At 38.8% G+C, this 18995-nt stretch overlaps 1 protein-coding gene across 1 annotated transcript in view; it reads left to right on the top strand.

Annotated features, from left to right (window-relative positions):
- The first annotated feature begins 5909 nt into the window (after positions 1-5909).
- DDX4 (DEAD-box helicase 4) overlaps positions 5910-18995 on the top strand; it is a 68749-nt gene continuing 55663 nt past the window's right edge. Inside the window, exons 1-2 of the mRNA XM_052659169.1 lie at positions 5910-5981; positions 13417-13477. Of these exons, the coding sequence (XP_052515129.1) occupies positions 5910-5981; positions 13417-13477 (133 nt within the window). The remainder of the gene's footprint in view (positions 5982-13416; positions 13478-18995) is intronic.

The following is an 18995-nucleotide window of genomic DNA, read 5'->3' as shown; positions in this document are numbered from 1 at the left end:
ATGGTTTTTCCAGTAATCATGTAGGGATGTGAGAGTTGGACCATAAAGAAAGCTGAGCACCAAAGAATTGATGCTTTCAAATTGTGGTGCTAGAGGAGACTATGAGAGTCCCTTGGACTGCAAAGAGATCAAACCAGTCAATCCTAAAGTTAATAAACCCTGAATATGCACTGGAAGGACATTATATTGATACTGAGCCACCAAGAAAACCCCTGGTCACTTCTTTGAGTCTCATATTTTTATGCGACTCCTGTATGTATGAAATTAAAATTGTTTTTCTCCTTCTGTTTAATGTCAGCTTAATTATTGGGCCAGCCAAAAAGTCTACAAAGCAAGAAGGGAAAAGTTTTCTGCCCCTTTAACTACATGGGTGGGTGTTTTGGTCTGCTATTGAGGGATTTTGGGCTTATTTCTGGTTAACTTTTAGTTCTGCCGTTAATAACTTTGTGGAAACAGTGACAGACTTTATTTTGGGAGGCTCCAAGATCACCTAAGATGGTGAATGTAGCCATGAAATTAAAAGACGCTTGCTCCTTGGAAGAAAAGTTACGACAAACCTGCTGCTGCTGCTGCTAAGTCGCTTCAGTCGTGTCCGACTCTGTGCGACCCCATAGATGGCAGCCCACCAGGCTCCCCCGTCCCTGGGATTCTCCAGGCAAGAACACTGGAGTGGGCTGCCATTTCCTTCTCCAATGCATGAAAGTGAAAAGTGAAAGTGAAGTCGCTCAGTCGTGTCTGACTCCTGGCGACCCCATGGACTGCAGCCTACTAGGCTGCTCTGTCCATGGGATTTTCCAGGCAAGAGTACTGGAGTGGGTTGCCATTGCCTTCTCCATGACAAACCTAGACAGTGTATTAAAAAGCAGACACATTACTTTGCTGACAAAGGTCCATCTAGTCAAAGCTATGGTTTTTCCAGTAGTCATGTATGGATGTGAGAGTTGGACTATAAAGAAGCTGAACGCCAAAGAATTCATGCTTTTGAATTGTGGTGTTGGAGAAGACTTTTGAGAGTCCCTTGGGCTTCAAGGAGATCAAACCAGTCAATCGTAAATGAAATCAATCCTGAATATTCATTAGAAGGACTGATGCTGAACTGAGGGTCCAATACTTTGGCTACCTGACATGAAGAGCTGACTCATTAGAAAAAACCCTGATGCTGGGAAAGATGGAAGGCAAGAGGAGAAGGAGATGATAGTTGAATAGAGGAGAGGATGTGATAGTTGGATGGCATCATCGATTCAATGGACATGAGTCTGAGCAAGCTCCAGGAGATGGTGAAGGACAGGGAAGCCTGGCATGCAGCAGTCTGTGGGGTTGCAGAGTTGGACACAATTGAGCAAATGAACAACAGATTTGTCCTTTTATATTTTTGTTAGTGTATCTTTGAGATAAATTCTAGAAGTAGGATTATAGGATCCAGGGGTAAATGCACACGTGATTTTGCTAGATTTTGTCAAATTCCCTTCCCTCAAGGTTTAGGCCGTGAAACATCCCCAACAGTGATGTAAGAGGGTGCCTATTACCTCGAAGCTTCTCTAACAGGGTTCATTATCAACATATACACTGATGAATGTGTCTAATATATACTAAGATATTAAATAAAAACACTAAAATGACTATCAAAATGAAAATTGTCTGTGAGTTGCCTAAAATCAGTGGTATGAGTACCACACATTCATAAACACTGCCTTAGCCATTACTTGAAAAATACAGTTATTTTGGCCTCTCTGAACCCTGCTTGGTATGCTGAAAACCCCTGTCCAAGTTGCTTTCTTTCTTAGATGTTTCACTAGTACAAGATGTGCTAACTGTCTGAGACATTATAACCCACTCCACCTTTTGTGTTGATTTATAGGGCTCCAACCTGCAGTATTTAATTTTTTTTAGCCTATTGTATGGTTATGCACATAATATAAATATTCTCAATATTTATAATACTTAAAGATGAACATCTAATTCTCCCCCACGTGAGGTAATCCATTTTTGTACTGTTTGTTGTTGTTCAGTCAGTAAGTCGTGTCTGAATCTTTAGTGACACCATAGACTGTAGCCCACCAGGCTCCTCTGTCCATGGGATTTCCCAGGCAAGAGTACTGGAGTGGGTTGCCATTTCTTTCTCCAGGAAGTCTTTGGACCCAGGGATTGAACCTATGTCTCCCGCATTGGCAAGAAGGTTCTTTACCACTGAACCACCAGGGAAGCCCCACATACTACTGGTAGATTAAAAGAATTTTTAATAGACTTGACATGGTGCAAGGCAAAGTACACATCAATTAAAAAATCATTACTTGAATAATGTGGAAAGAATGCTAAGAACATAAAATCTATATCAGTCATCTTTATATGCATTACTTTGAACTAACTACATTGATTCCAAACTGGGAGACAGCTTTGAGGAAAATCTTCTCCTACCTTATTATAGGGGATTTAGCGAATTTGGTGGAGAAGGAACTGGCAACCCACTCCAGTGTTCTTGCCTGGAGAATCTCAAGGATGGGGGAGCCTGGTGGGCTGCCGTCCATGGGGTCACACAGAGTCGGACACGACTGAAGCGACTTAGCAGCAGTGGCAGCAGGGAATTTGGAGAAACATTACATAAGCTTTCCAGGGAATCTTTTGAGATAAGAATGTTAAGGTTTAAATTCCATTGGTCATTGCCATTCTTGTCACTAGAATGTTCCTTGAGAAGCTAATTTTACCTGGAACATTTAGCATAATACCTGGCATACAGTAGGTGCTCATTTAAAGCCTATTTAACTAATGAATGAATCCATGCCTTTTCCATACATTGTGATTTATTACTACCAGTAACTTAGGATCTGTTAGTGAGAACAAGAAAATAGAATATTCTTGCCTGGAAAATCGCATGGATGGAGGAGCCTGGTAGGCTGCAATCCATGGGGTCGCTAAGAGTCGGATAGGACTGAGCCAATTTACTTTCACTTTTCACTTTCATGCATTGGAGAAGGAAATGGCAACCCACTCCAGTGTTCTTGCCTGGAGAATCTCAGGGACGGGGGAGCCTGGTGAGCTGCCATCTATGGGGTCGCACAGAGTCGGACACGACTGAAGTGACTTTCTTGGGACACCCATTAAGGAGCAAGTGTTCACTAAACCGTGCTTGTCTTTTTTCACTGTTTATGTTCAATTTTTGAATTGCATGATTTTTATCCATTGTTTACCCTTTACTCAATACTGAACTTTAGTTCTCATCAGAATGCACTTTTTCTTAACCAGGAGCTCTCAAGGGTTATATTGAGTGTTTCAAAGAAACTATTTCATTGCAATACCTGAAAGCACAAAAATTTCTTCTAGAATTAATAGCAGAGAATGTTTGCCAAGTGTTTTTAAAAATAAATGCTCATTTTAGAAAATATTTCCAAGCTTTCCATTCCTAAAATAAAAAATCTAGTTGGTTATCATTCTATTTACACAACTTCATATCTTGTTACTTTCACTTAATACATATTTTCCCACAACATAAAAAATGTTGAAAGAACATTCAATTCAAAGTGAGTAAAAATACATCAGAAGAAACTGTGTACAAATTCAGAGCATCAGAAAGAGTGTTGGTAGCTCTCCCCCATAGATATACAGTTGAAAGTATAAGATGCCTCAAGAGAATGATATAAAAATTTTGTTTAAAAATAGAAATTATTAAAAATGAAAAAATAAAAATTATAAAAAATATTCTGCTTTCACTTTTGTTAAATGTAATCTTTTAACGATAATTAATCCTGATAATAGTCTGACAAAGTTTGATGCTAACTAAATAAATCCTTTTTAAGGATTCAAAGAAAGTATTTTTAATTAAAGAGACCAATAATGATGGTTCTAGAGCTGGAAAGTATAAAGTGTTCCATAAAGTACCTCAGCCTCTATGCCTGAGTGTCAGACTGTTTTGGGACTTACATTTCTGAACTATTTAGGAATTTATTAAAAGATTCAGAGCATGGAAAATGATGAAAATAAAGCCAAAAATAAAAATGGTATTTTTTCCAGCGGTCTGTTGTTATGCCTTTTGGAGAGATGGGAAAATATGGAAAGATTTTCCTGACTTCTTGTGGGACAGAACAAACCTAATTGGTTGATGAGTGGAAGTCCGAAGTACCTTCGGACATCCTTAGGTTTGGTCAGTAAGTAGGGCTATAAACAGGTGGGTCACAAATCAAATGAACGAACTTCACCAGCACAATTTACTTCTTTCTGGATCAGAGGGTGCCCAAAGAATTCGACCTCTAGCTCTGTAAGACAAGTTACTGTCTTCACAGCCTCCTAGGTATCGGCATGACAGTTTCATCCTTCGGTCTGGGAAGAAAAATAAATACACCACCGCCCCCGGCCTCAGCCGTACTTTGTGGTACCTGGGAACCCCCTGGATGTGAAGCAAGCACCTCAGAAATAGAGGCCAACTTCCAGGGACTGCAGTAGGCAAAAAAGGAGAGAAAGCTTAAAGAGGTAGGTAGGAGGACGTTCTAATTCCTCTTCTAGTTTAAACTTTGACTTGCAGTGCTTACATAGGAAAATTCTATAGCCTCTCCAGATCGAGGACCTCGCACAAGCATCCAGAGAAAGTGACCCACGGCCAGCCTTGTACCCCCAGGCCTAACGGGCCATTCTGTCCGGAACGTAATGGGTCAGCGGATGGCGGCCTCGAACGCGAACGCGTAGGGTAGGAGAGGCGGGAGATGGGGGCGGGACGACATGGCTGCCTGACGCTGATTGGCTGATGGAGCTCGTCGCCTGGTGCCATTTGTTGTTGGATCAGCGCACCAGACGCAGTCTGCGTCCTGCACGTGCAGCCGTTTAAGCCGCGTCAGCGCCTGTGAGGACCCCGGGAGAGCAAGCTGCGGAGCGGTGAGTGGGCCGCCGGCTCTTTTCCCAGTACGGGTTTCGTCCCAACGCTCTGGGCTTCCTAGTAGTAGCTGGACTTCGGGCCAAGTGAAGAACTGTTGGGGTGGGTAGGGGTTTGAAGCCGTCCTTTGGGGTCTTTCTGCTTCCTGCCGGAGAGTCCAGTAGCACGGTGCGTGTCCGAAATCTGGAGTTGAGGCCTGCAAGAAAGGTGAAGGAGCATTTTTGACCACCTGGTACTACACCATCCGTGTTCAGAGAAAAAGACTCTCTGAACACGGATGCTTGTAGAACTATTCGTGTATACACTCTCTTTCGCGAAACTAGTTGTTTGTTGGAGACATTCGGGCCACCTAATCACCCCTTCCTTCCCTGCCAAACTTCAAGGCCTTGATCCCTGGTCAGTCTCCCCCTCCCCCGCCAAAGAAACTAAATAAACCCCACGCGAAACGTCGTACCCAGTTTTGAAGGGAGAAACCTTGGGTAGTATCTGAAAATTTTCCCCTCCCTCTTAACATTCAGTAAGACGTATTGGGAACCCTTCGGTGAGAAAATAAGTTCTATCAACAGATTTTGGGGAAAAGCCTAAACTTCACCGGGACATGGTGATTGCTAGAGTGATTAGATAAGTGGTTCAACTAATTTTTTAAGGTAAAAAATTGAAAGTCGCTCAGTAGTGTCCGACCCTTTGGGACCCCATGGACTATATAGTCCATGGAATTCTCCAGGCCAGAATACTGGAGTGGGTAGCCATTCCCTTCTCCAGGGGATCTTCCCAACCCAGGGATCGAATGCAGGTCTCCCGCATGGCAGGCGGATTCTTTACTGTCTGAGCCAAAAGGATGAATATAAATGGTATCTCTCGGTAAGAAATAAAACTTTAATTGCCCTTTTTGCAAAAACTTGTGGGGCGGAACAACAGTTAATTGTGTAGTTTGGAGGTATATGTGTGAAAAGATGAATTATGCTTTTAAAGGTACAACTCTGATCTCTGATTCTGACTGAGCCTAAATGTGCATGTTTGTATTTTTATAAAAACTGAACTGGAAGCCACCATGGGAGATGAAGATTGGGAAGCAGAAATAATCAAACCTCATGTGTCTTCCTATGTTCCTGTATTTGAGAAGGTAATAAAATTTAAAGTTTGTAGTTATTGAATGCTACAGATTTTATCAAAGTTGAAAATCTCTATGGTGAGAAAGTTCATCTGTGGTGAGAAGCATGCTGTGCTTCTCCACGTGACTGTTATTAACTGTCTTATAGGGAATGATGAAGCATGCTAAGCCTCAAATAGAAGTAAACAGTCTGACATAATTTAATAATTAAAACGTAAAACGGGTATAATATTATTAGCAACTTAATTTAAATCTCAATGATTTAGAACTTATTGTGGGTGAAAGCAAGCTTGTGTTAATGTGGTTGAATGTCTCTGAGATACAGTTGTATAGAAAATGGAAAAATAAAATTTCGTTTTTGGGTGGCAATTTGAATTCTGAAAATTGGTTTTATACAAGCAGGGCTCTCAAAATGAAAACATTAGGCTGGTTCAGATGGTAACATCAGTTTGATCCTCAGATGTACAAATCTGCAGATCTTTTCCCTCAATAGCTTTTGAAGAGTTACACTGTAATTTAGATGAGGGGTTTATGGAGTGGGTTTTTGGATTTTAGTTTTGACTTTAAGATGGTGAACAGAGTCTGCTTTGGAAGACAGTGTATTTAATGGATTGCTTTTACGTAAATGTTATCTACTTGAAAATGTCTCCAAAAGTCAGTTTGTTTTCCTTTTAGGATTTCCAGTTTGTATTTATGTTAGTCAATTCTGAGACTTTTCTGTTTCAAGTGATGTCTTAGTAGAAATTCTTAATTTACCCCAAAACATAAAATTTAATTCTTTGTCTGTCTTGAATTTGGTCTGTTTGCATTTAAAGTTTAGATTAAAATACCTAAGATGTTAATCTAAGTTTATCATGTTTCTTGCTTTGGGACTTATTTTAGAAATAACATTTTTTTGTATGTTATCTTTTTATAGTCGTCTTTATGTTACAATATCATAAAATAGTGTAAGACTAAAAGAGGAGAAACATTACCTAACAGTCTCACTCACTAGCACAAATGCTGTTGAGGTTTTAGTAAATTTTCTTCTATATTTCCCAAGCACATGTTTATATGGATTGTAATGATTGTACATAATAGTAATTTTTGATTTCAGCTTTTTCACTCTTCAGCACTAGCTATTCCATATTACTAACTTCCTAAAAATAATTTTTTATGGTTATATAGTATTTAATGGACTATAACTACCATACTGCTAAGTCACTTGAGTCGTATCCGACTCTGTTCGACCCCATAGACGGCAGCCCACCAGGCTCCCCCGTCCCTGGGATTCTCCAGGCAAGAACACTGGAGTGGGCTGCCATTTCCTTCTCCAATGTATGAAAGTGAAAAGTGAAAGTGAAGTTGGTCAGTGGTGTCCGACTCTTGGCAACCCCATGGACTGCAGCCTACCAGGCTCCTCCGTCCATGGGATTTTCCAGGCAAGAGCACTGGAGTGGGGTGCTGTTGCCTTCTCCAATAACTACCATAACATAATTAATTTTCTGTTGGTAGAAATTAAAGTGTTATCTTTGCTCTGTAGTATTGTCATGAATATCTACAATTTATTATTTAATTTGGGAGTATTTTTTTCCAAAATGGAGTTACTTGGTCAAATAATTTTTTATGGTTCTTTTTTTCCCAGGTTCTTGGTAGATTTGTTCTAATAACACAGTTTAACTCACAGGTACAGATGTTCTTCCACTTAGACTTGTCTAATTTTTACTTTTTCTTACTCTGAGATTTTGTCTTCACTAAGTATTATTCAAACGGTATACTGAACTGTAGCATGTTGTGCATGGTTATTGCAAAGGGTGTCTGAAATTGAGGATGGTCAACTGTCAGGCTTCCAGATTTACCTTTTGGGAGTCTTTGTGCTATTCAGTAACATACTTTGTTTCTTGATATTGGTCATACTGATTAAATATTAATTATGTTAATATTTCTGTCTTACGATTCTTAGTACATATCTGTGTGGGGCCAATTTGTAGTAAATTTTTTGCATTTGTCCACAAACTTAACACCTGGTGCTAGATGTGCAGTTAGTAATTTGACCTACTTAACTTGAAGGAACATGATGCATTCAGTGGCTTTGTTTGCTTGTCTTTGTTGAATAAGCTGTGTAGAGGCTAAGGATGAACACGTGACGTTTTTATGTAGGAGAAATCTGAGGTCTTTTCTTCAGCCTGTTTTCTTTTAAAGGCCCCATTTGATTGGTTGGTCTAATTGGGTTTCTGTTTCAAGAAGTGACTGGGTTTCCCTTTTGTTCAGTTTGTATTGGCTGTGAGATCATCTTGGATTGGTAATAATATCTGTGATCAGCCTTTTCTTTAAAAAATTGGGAGTATGGTTGATTTACAGTGTTGTGTTTCTGCTGTACAGCAAAATAGGTCAGTTATACATATACATATATTCATTCTTTTTTATCTTCTATTCTTGTATAGGTCTATACAAAGTATTGAATAGAATTCCCTGTGCTATTCAGGAGGTTCTTATTATGTGATAAACCTTTTCTGAATGCTTTGAAGGATCCTTCTGAGGAGATTTAGTATTAACACAAGTTTATATAATTTTGAACTAACAGGTTGCTCTTCTGGTAGTTTTTAGAACCAATGCTAGTTTTTAAAGTGAGTGTACCATGCGGGGATAGAATAATTAAAAAATGTGAGGTTGAGAAATATTTGGTAATCTCGCAGTTACAGTAGTCCAGAAATGGTTAGGCATTTGCACATTGCGTGCACACTTGTTGGGGTGAGAGATGAAATGGATGAGCATGATGACTGTAACAGGATACTGAGTTTGCTTGCTAGTTGTAATATTTCTTATTAAATGACCGATGAATCTACACACTCATCTCTTCTGTCTGATCTTTTTGCCTTTTTTCTGGTGTATTTCAGAAGGCATATACTCTTGTGATTAAAGTGGAAACTGCTTAAGATAATTAGTCCATTCACAATTATTATTTTGAAATTTATAATGTTTGAAATAATGTTTTAAAATTTCTAAATTGGTTCACTTGGATGAGTAAAGAGGTTATAAAAGTTTTATGGCTAAATGTTCTAAAAATAGGTAATGTTAAGACCTAAGACTCATTCAACAAGTTTTTTTGAGCCTTATTAGATGCTGGAGCTAGTTGTGAACATGATAGATAAGGGGCTTGCTGGTATGGATGTTGTATTTTACTGGAGGAGGCAGAATAAGCACATTAAAAATCACATACTAATAGTGAAAAGTATTAAATAAAAATTTAATAATAATAGTAATAAAAGAATCAGGAAACTCTCTGTGTGTGAGGGAGAGAGGAAGGAAATTGGTATGGGTAGATTTAGATCATATGGAGAGGAAAATATTCCTTGAGACTATGACTCATGAGCTGGAGACCTGAAAGAGTCCCAGTAACACATGATGTGCAAAGATCCTGAAGAGGGAACAAACTTGGGGTATCAGGACAACAGGAAGAAGTACAATGTATTAGTTGCCTATAGATGCTGTAACCAGTTATCACAAACTAGATAGCTTACAGTTCAGTTCAGTCGCTCAGTCATGTCCGACTCTTTGCGACCCCATGAATCACAGCACGCCAGGCCTCCCTGTTCATCACCATCTCCCGGAGTTCACTCAGACTCAGATAGCTTACAGTAACAGAAAAATTTCTCTTATAGTTCTGGAGGCTAGAAGTTAGAAACCATGGTCTCAGCAGTGCTATTTTCCTTCAGTAGGCTCTTGGAGAGAATCCATACTTCTTTCAACTTCTGGTGGTTATAGGCAGCCTTGGCTTGTGGCTGCATCTCTTTCTGTTGTCTTCACTTGGCCTTCTCTGTGTTTGTGTTAATACCCTTGGCCTTTCATAAGGGCACTTGTGATGACATTTAGGGCCCACTTGGATAATCCAGGTTAATCTCTTCATTTCAAAATTCTTAGTTATATTGGCTAGAACTTTTTTTTTCAAATAATATAACACACATTTCAGAAATTAGGGCTTGATATCATTGAGTGGACATTATTCAATCTCCTATAGCTAGTATAGAGCTATTTCAAATCCTAAAAGATGATGCTGTGAAAGTGCTGCACTCAATATACCAGCAAATTTGGAAAACTCAGCAGTGGCCACAGGACTGAAAAAGGTCAGTTTTCATTCCATTCCCAAAGAAAGGCAATGACAAAGAATGTTCAAACTACCACACAGTTGCACTCATATCACGCAGAGTAATGCTCAGAATTTTCAAAGCTAGGCTTCAGCATAAACCGAGAACTTCCAGATGTTCAAGCTGGATTTAGAAAAGGCAGAGGAAGCAGAGATCAAATTGCCAACATCCTTTGGATCATAGCAAAAGCAAGAGAAGTAAAAAAAAAAACCCACCTACTTCTGCTTCATTGACTACGCTAAAGCCTTTGACTATGTGGATCACTTCAAACTGTGTAAAATTCTGAAGGAGATGGGAGTACCAGACCACCTTACCTGCCTCCTGAGAAACCTGTATGCAAGGCCAGAAGCAACAGAACCGGACATGAAGCAATGGTTTGGTTCCAAATTGGGAAAGGAGTACCTCAAGGCTGTATATTGTCACCCTGCTTATTTAACTTATATGTAGAGTATATCATGTGAAATGCTGGGCTGAATGTAGCACAAGCTGGAATCGAGATTCCTGGGAGAAATATCAATAACCTCAGATATGCAGATGATATCAGCCCTATGGTTGAAAGCAAAGAGGAACTAAAGAGCCTCTTGATGAAAGTGAATGAGGAGAGTGAAAAGGCTGGCTTTAAATTTAACATTAAAAAAATGAAGATTATGGCATCTGGTCTCATCACTTCATGGCAAATAGATGGGGAAACGATGGAAACAGTGAGAGACCATTTTTCTGGGTTCTAGAATTACCGCAGGTGGTGACTGCAGCCATGAAATTAAAAGATACTTGTTCCTTGGAAGAAAAGCTATGACCATCCTAGACAGCATATTAAAAAGTGGAGACATTACTTTGTCAACAAAGGTCCATATAGACTAAGCTATGGTTTTTTGAATAGTCATGTATGGATGTGATAGTTGGACCATAAAGAAGGCTAAGTGCCAAGGATTGATCCTTTTGAACTGTGATGTTGGAGAAGACTCTTGAGAGTTCCTTGGACTGATAGGAGATCAGACCTGTCAATCCTAAAGGAAATCGGTCCTGACTATTTTGGCTACCTGATTTGAAGAGCTGACTCATTAGAAAATACCCTGATGCTGGGAAAGACTCATGGCAGGAGGAGAAGGGGATGACAAAGGATGCAGTGGTTGGATGGCATCATGTGACTCAATGGACATGACTTTGAACAACCTCTGGAAGATGGTAAAGGACAGGGATGCCTGTAGTGCTGCAGTCCATGGGGTTGCAAAGAGTTGGACGTGACTGAGTGACTGAGTAACAAATATCTAGTATGGCTAAACCATAGTAAGATAAGGCAAGATTTGTAGAAAATGAAATCTGAGAAGGAAAGAGAAAAGGAAGAAAGGGAGAGGATCCTGGAGATATAGGTGAACATATAGTTGCTAGGACTAGATGGGCTGGATATGGGGAACTCAAGAGTGATGCTAAGTTTTTTTATTGAAGCAAGTAGATGGATGATGGTGCTCTTTACTGAAATGGGAAATATGTGGAAGATGAACCAATTTGGGAGAGAAAAAATCAAGAATTCTGTATTTGCAGTGTTCAATTTCAGATGCCTAAGAAAAGATTTAAGTAAGGATACTAGTCAGTAGTTGTTGCTTAGGAGAGGAATCAGAGCTGTAGGTACAAATTTGGGATTTATCTATTTTAATAGAATTTAAATCTGTGAGAGTGGGTAAAGTTGGATGGAATAAAACAGACTTAAAGAGCTCTGCCATGAACTGTGGGGCACTTTGACTTTAAAGGTATGTTAACTGGGGAGCTGGCAAAGGAGACTGTGGAGGGAGTGGCCGTGGGGCAAGAGGAAAACCTGGGAAGTATGTGTTCCCTAAGCCAGAGAGGGAAGTAGATAGCCTGTTGTTTCAAATGCTGCTGAGAGCTCTGGCAGGATGAAGCTTAAAAGTAGTAATTTTATTACATAATATGCTTACTATAAGCTTTTTGAGTGCAGAGGTGAGGATGGAGGCTAGCAAGAGTAGCTTGAAGGAAATATGGAATGTGAGAAAATAGAGGCAGCAAATGTAGACAAAATTTTTTGCCTACAATGGAGCAGAGAAATGATGCAGTAGCTGGAAGGGAATATGAAATTATTTTAAAGGTAATGAAAAATGTTAAGGATTTTTATGATGAAAGATGAATTCTATTGAAAAAAAAATTTTTTTTTTTTTTTTTCAAAATTTGCCTTAGAGTGTATGTGGGATGTTAAATTCCATCTTCTTTGTTTGGTAATAATAATTTTTCAGTTGTTTGGTACCAGGGTGTTTCATTACTTTTTATCAGTTATATGAAGCTGAGTGTTACAACACTTATATAAAACTAACCCTTTTGGGGGCTCTATTCATCCAGTAGTATTTTGGATACTAGAAAAAGTCTTCAGTGTTTCACTTTAAATTGGGAAAGCCGCATTATTTTTCTGGTTTGTCTTATCGTCTATGGTAATCATAAATTGGAACTTTTTACTGTAGCAGTTTTCAAAATCTCAAGCCATTTCAAGGATTTTATTGTATGTTTTTAGTAAGTTAGAAAAATAATTGAATGTCTTTTGAGCTTTATAAAGTAGGTTTTTTTTTTTTTTTTTTGTGGAAAGGAAAGTTTGCTTTATTTTGGATTCTGTAGGGTGAGGAAGGGTGGACTCCTGTCCAAAGGCCTACTCCCCCCATCCCTGCCCCACCACTGACAACCACTGGGCAAGAGCTTTTTTTTAAAAGTCAGTGTATTTGTGAAAGAAATTTTAGAGCAAAAGTATTACCTGAAGATGTTAATACCTACTTTGGTGCACTCCTTCCAGTTTTAGGTTTATTTAAAGAAACTTATTTGACAAAAAAAAATTGTGATTTTTCTAATTCAGTCAGTTAGTTGAAGTGTTACCTGTAAACTTCAGGTCACTTTTTGTTGAAATTATTGAATTTGATTTTAAAGAATTTCAGAGCTTAAATTGTTGAATTTGATTTTGAAGAATTACAGAGCTCTGTTCAAAAGTTTTGCCTTTAGTATCAGAAACTTGTTTGAGAGGAAGCAGCCTGTTACATACCTAGATGAGTTGAGGATGGCTTTTTTCCAATAAAACTTTATTTCTAAAAACTGGTGGCCCACCAGATTTGGCTTGTGTCTATAGTTTTCTGACCATTGTTTTAAGTAATATATTAGTATGCTATACATACAATTTTAAAGTGAAGATGTTTTAGAGTAGTTAATAAAGGAACATGCAGTGACCCAGGAAATCTTACATCCTCTAATTGTTTTGTTCTGGACAAAACCCAGTTGTTATACTCATTTTTATTATTCAAGGTAGAAAACTAATCTTTTCTTTTTTCTTACAGGATAGGTATTCTTCTGGAGCAAATGGGGACACTTTTAACAGGACTCTGGCTTCATCGTCAGGTATGTGTTAAGGCAAAAATGCAGAACTGTTTTTCAGTTAAGGGCTTCATCCAATGGATGAGAAGCAAACTAGTAGATACCTTGTCAAGGAAGTTTTTTAATTTTCTAGTGAGACATTCTGGAGAAGGCAATGGCAACCCACTCCAGTACTCTTGCCTGGAAAATCCCATGGGCAGAGGAGCCTGGTAGGCTGGCGTCTATGGGGTCGCTAAGAGTCGGACATGACTGAGTGACTTCACTTTCACTTTTCACTTTCATGCATTGGAGAAGGAAATGGCAACCCACTCCAGTGTTCTTGCCTGGAGAATCTCAGGGACGGGGGATCCTGGTGGGCTGCTATCTATGGGGTTGCACAGAGTCGGACACAACTGAAGCAACTTAGCAGCAGCAGCAGTGAGGCATTCTGGCTTGAATATTTTGGGTTGGGAGCCTCTTAACAATTAAAGGAAGGGAAAGAAGAAAGAGTGTAGTATTACAGAATGTATCTTTGATTTAGTGGGTTTGCTGTAAAACTTTTGCCCAGCCTGGAAGTTGCATGTTTGGCTTTCAGGCTGCTATGGGAATTCCTGATATCAGGATTCCTGATATAAGCCAGTAGGAGAGTAGATTCAGGTGTTGAAGCAGGTTACAGTGATGGTGACCTGTCAGGATAGCAACTATTTTAAATCAAACTCATATCAAATTAATACACATAAATCCCTTGCATTTCCTATATACTAACAATGAGAACATAGATATAGAAATTAAGGAAACAATCCCATTCACCATTATGTCAAAAAGAATAAAATACTTAGGAATAAATTGACCTCAGGAAACAAAAGACCTATATTTAGAAAACTGTAAAACACTGATGAAAGAAATCAAAGATGACACAAATAGATGGAGACATATACCATGTTTGTGGATTGGAAGAATCTCAACATATTGAAAATGAGTATACTACCCAAAGCTATCTACAGATTTAATACAATCCCTATCAAGCTGCCAATAACATTTTCCACAAAACTAGAATAATTAATTTCACAATTTGTATGGAAACACAAAAAACCTCAAATAGCCAAAACAATCTTGAGAAAGAAGAATGGAACTGGAGGAATCAACCTGCCTGACTTCAGACTATATTATAAAGCTACAGTTGTCAAGACAGTGTGGTATTGGCACAAAAACAGAAATATAGATCAATGGAACAAAATAGAAAGCCCAGAGATAAATCCATGCACCTATGGACACCTTATCTTTGACAAAGGAGACAAAAATATACAATGGAGAAAGGACAATCTCTTTAACAGGTGGGGCTGGGAAACTGGTCAACCACCTGTAAAAGAATGAAACTAGAACACCTAACACCATACACAAAAATAAACTCAAAGATCTAAATGTAAAACCAGAAACTATAAAACTCCTAGAGGAAAACATAGGCAGAACACTCTCTGACATAAATCAGAACATGATCCTCTATGACCCACCTCCCAGAGTAATGAAAATAAAAGCAAAAATAAACAAATGGGACCTAATTAAACTGAAAAGCTTTTGTACAACAAAGGAAACTATAAGCAAGTTGAAAAGACAGCCTTCAAAATGGGAGAAAATAATAGCAAACAAAGCAATTGACAGTTAATCTTAAAAATATACAAGCAGCTCAATACCAGAAAAATAAATGACCCAATCAAAAAACGGGCCAAAGAACTAAACAGACATTTCTCCAAAGAAGACATATGGATGGCTAACAAAGACATGAAAAGATGCTTAGCATCACTTATCAGAGAAATGCAATTCAAAACCACAATGAGGTACCATCTCACGCTGGTCAGAATGGCTGCTATCAAAAAGTCTGAACAATAAATGGTGGAGAAGGTGTGGAGAAAAGGAACTCTCTTACACTGTTGGTGGGAATGCAAACTAGTACAGCTGCTATGGAGAACAGTGAGGAGATTCCTTAAAAAACTGGAAATAGTACTGCCATATGACCCAGCAGTCCCACTGTTGGGCATACACACTGAGGAAACCAGAATTGAAAGAGACACATGTACCCCAGTGTTCATTGGAACATGGTTTACAGTAGCTAGGACATGGAGGCAACCTAGATGTCCATCTGCAGATGAATGGATAAGAAAGTTGTGATATGTATACACGATGGAATATTACTTAGCTATAAAAAGAACATTTGAGTCAGTTCTAATGAGGTGGATGAAACTGGAGCCTATACAGAGTGAAGTAAGTCAGAAGGAAAAACACCAATACAGTATATTAATGCATATATATGGTTTAATTTAGAAAGATGGTAACAGTAACCCTATATGCAAGACAGCAAAAGAGACAAATATAAAGTACAGGCTTTTGGACTCTGTGGGAGAAGGCGAGGGTGGGATGATTTTAAGAGAATAGCATTGAAACATGTATATTACTATATGTGAAATAGATGACCAGTCCAAGTTCAATGCACGAAACAGGGCACTCACAGCTGGTGCACTGGGACAGCCCAGAGGGATGGGATGGGGAGGTACATGGGAGGAGGGTTTGGAACAGGGAGACACTTGTACACCCATGGCTGATTGATGTCAATGTATGGCGAAACCCACCACAATATTGTACTTAGCCTCCAATTAAATTAATTAAAAAGTAAAATATTTAAAAAAAGATAATATGAGCCTCTTTGGGATCTGAAAACTAACTTAGGGAGGTCCTCGGCAAATAAGAGAGACAAATCAAAATAAGGGAGCTGTTGTTTTTCCCCTATCACTTGTCTCCATCTTGTTCACCTACATTTTTTATGAAGTTGAGAAGATAGCTGGAAGTGGTAGGACCTGGGCTAGAAAATTAAACTCATGACAGTAGTCTTTGATTTTAAGTTCACAGCAGGCTGATATGCTACTTCTAGTACTTTTTCAATTAAAAAATACATATAGCAACAAAATTTACTGTATTAACCATTTTTAAATGTACTGTTCAGTGATATTAAGTACCCTCATGTTGCTGTGCAGCCTGACCACCGTCTACCTCTGAGACTTTTTCACCTTCCCAAACTGAAATTTCATACCTAGTAAGCAATAACTCAACAATCACTCCTCTCCTCAGCTGTTGGCAACCATTGTTTACTTTCTACGAATTTAAGTTACTGTGAATTTTCTATGAGTCTCCATGACCTTGAGTAACTACTTCTTTTAAGCCTTACTGTCATCAAGAGAGGGGCTTTCTTGGTGGCTCAGTGGTACAGAATCCACCTGCCTAATGCAGGAGGTGTGTGTTCAATCCCCAGTCAAGAAAATCCTCTGGAGAAGGAAATGGCAACCCACTCCACTATTCTTGCCAGGGGAATCCCATGGACGGAGGAGCCTGGTGGGCTACACAGCCCATGGAGTTGCAAAAGAGTCCGATACGACTTTGCAACTAAAACAGCAACTAATGTAAGAAAGAGGGCCTGGTGATACCAGGTAGTTTCATTTCTCTCATCAAAAATTTGTGAATGAAGTAAAACATTTTTATAGTTAAGGGAGCTACTGGCTCACTGAAGCCTGTCCTAATGTGGAAAAACCTGTGGAGAGGTAGTTTATAAAATGTAAAAGTGGGGGTGGGGGTGTTGAGAGAGTTCATCAGGTTAAAGCAGATTTAATTCCCATGTTCACCTTAAGTTCAGAGTAATCCTCTTGATAGAAGGAAGTGAAGTTTAGACGATACACTTAGCTTTTGTAAACTTTTAAATGCAGCAGTTTAATATAGAATATCTTGATTCTCAAAAGTTTATGAAATTCCTGCCTGCTGAAACCCCAGCCAAAGGCTAATAACCATGTGTATGTGTATGTACTTGAAGTATTCAAAGAAGAAAATTGGGTGAAAGTAGTCTATACTGAACATATCTATATGCATAGATCATTGTGTAATCAGAAGAAACCTTGTTCTGTGAGGTGCCAGAAATAACTTTCATGAAGGAATGAAAGTTTGAATCTATAGTATATTAAGGTGTAACATTACTTTGTAGTGAAGTCATCAATAAGTTAGATTGAAATGGCCACCAGCTAAAAACATGGACTTCTCTTAGCATTAGATCTTGAACGTTCAGACTAATGAAGTAAAATCAATAATAAAAAATATAGTTTGCCTGTTTACCTTATGAATAACAAGTACTTTGGTGTCTCTTTTTTAATTGATTTCTTTTTCATGAAAATAGATTTTCTTATTACAGAAATACATACCAGGGCAATGAATGCTATCCTAAGTTACTATCTAAATATTGCAAAAAAACAAAAAAATATTGCAAAAAAACAAAAAATGAAAAAACTTAAATGTAGTGGTGTAAAGAAAGAAAATAATCTGAAATCTTGACTTCAAGGTTTAACCACTTTTGTTAAACTCTGTTTTTTTAAGTCTGTTGATTCTGATATTTTAGATTTCTATCTTTTTTAAAAAAAATTACTTATTTGAGTACAACAGAGTCTGCTCTGTTGCAGCGTGTGAGCTTCTCTCTAGTTGAGGCATGTAGGCTCAGTAGCTTAGTTGCCCTGTGGCATGTGGGATCTTAGTTCCCCAACTAAGGGTCGAACCTGTGTCCCCTCCATTGGAAGGCAGATTCTTTTTTTTTTATTATTTATTTTAATTGGAATCTAATTACTTTACAATAATGGTGGTTTTTGCCAGACTACCAGGTTCATCTGTATTGCCAATTATTGTAGTTCATTTATAATTACATTGTGAGAAACACTGGGCTGGAAGAAGCACAAGCTGGAATCAAGATTGCTGGGAGAAATATCAGTAACCTCAGATATGCAGATGACACCACCCTTATGGCAGAAAGTGAAGAGGAACTAAAAAGCCTCTTGATGAAAGTGAAAGTGGAGAGTGAAAAAGTGGCTTAAAGCTCAACATTCAGAAAACGAAGATCATGGCATCACTTCATGGGAAATAGATGGGGAAACAGTGGAAACAGTGTCAGACTTTATTTTTTTGGGCTCCAAAATCACTGCAGATGGTGACTGCAGCCATGAAATTAAAAGACGCTTACTCTTTGGAAGAAAAGTTATGACCAACCTAGATAGCGTATTGAAAAGCAGAGACATTACTTTGCCAATAAAGGTCTGTCTAGTCAAGGCTATGGTTTTTCCAGTGGTAATGTATGGATGTAAGAGTTGGACTGTGAAGAAAGCTGAGTGCCAAAGAATTGATGCTTTCTGCAAGGAGATCCAACCAGTCCATTCTGAAGGAGATCAACCCTGGGATTTCTTTGGAAGGAATGATGCTAAAGCTGAAACTCCAGTACTTTGGCCACCTCATGCAAAGAGTTGACTCATTGGAAAAGACCCTGGTACTGGGATGGATTTGGGGGCAGGAGGAGAAGGGGACGGCAGAGGATGAGATGGCTGAATGGCATCATGGACTCAATGGACGTGAGTCTGAGTGAACTCTGGGAGTTGGTGATGGACAGGGAGGCCTGGCGTGCTGTGATTCATGGGGTCACAAAGAGTCGGACACGGCTGAGTGACTGAACTGAACTGAACACAGTATAGACCACAATATATGCAAAACT

This window comes from Budorcas taxicolor, chromosome 20 (assembly GCF_023091745.1).
Source record: "Budorcas taxicolor isolate Tak-1 chromosome 20, Takin1.1, whole genome shotgun sequence".
Lineage (NCBI taxonomy): Eukaryota > Metazoa > Chordata > Mammalia > Artiodactyla > Bovidae > Budorcas > Budorcas taxicolor.
Note: the sequence above shows the minus strand (reverse complement) of the source record. Positions and strands in the feature narration are given on the sequence as shown.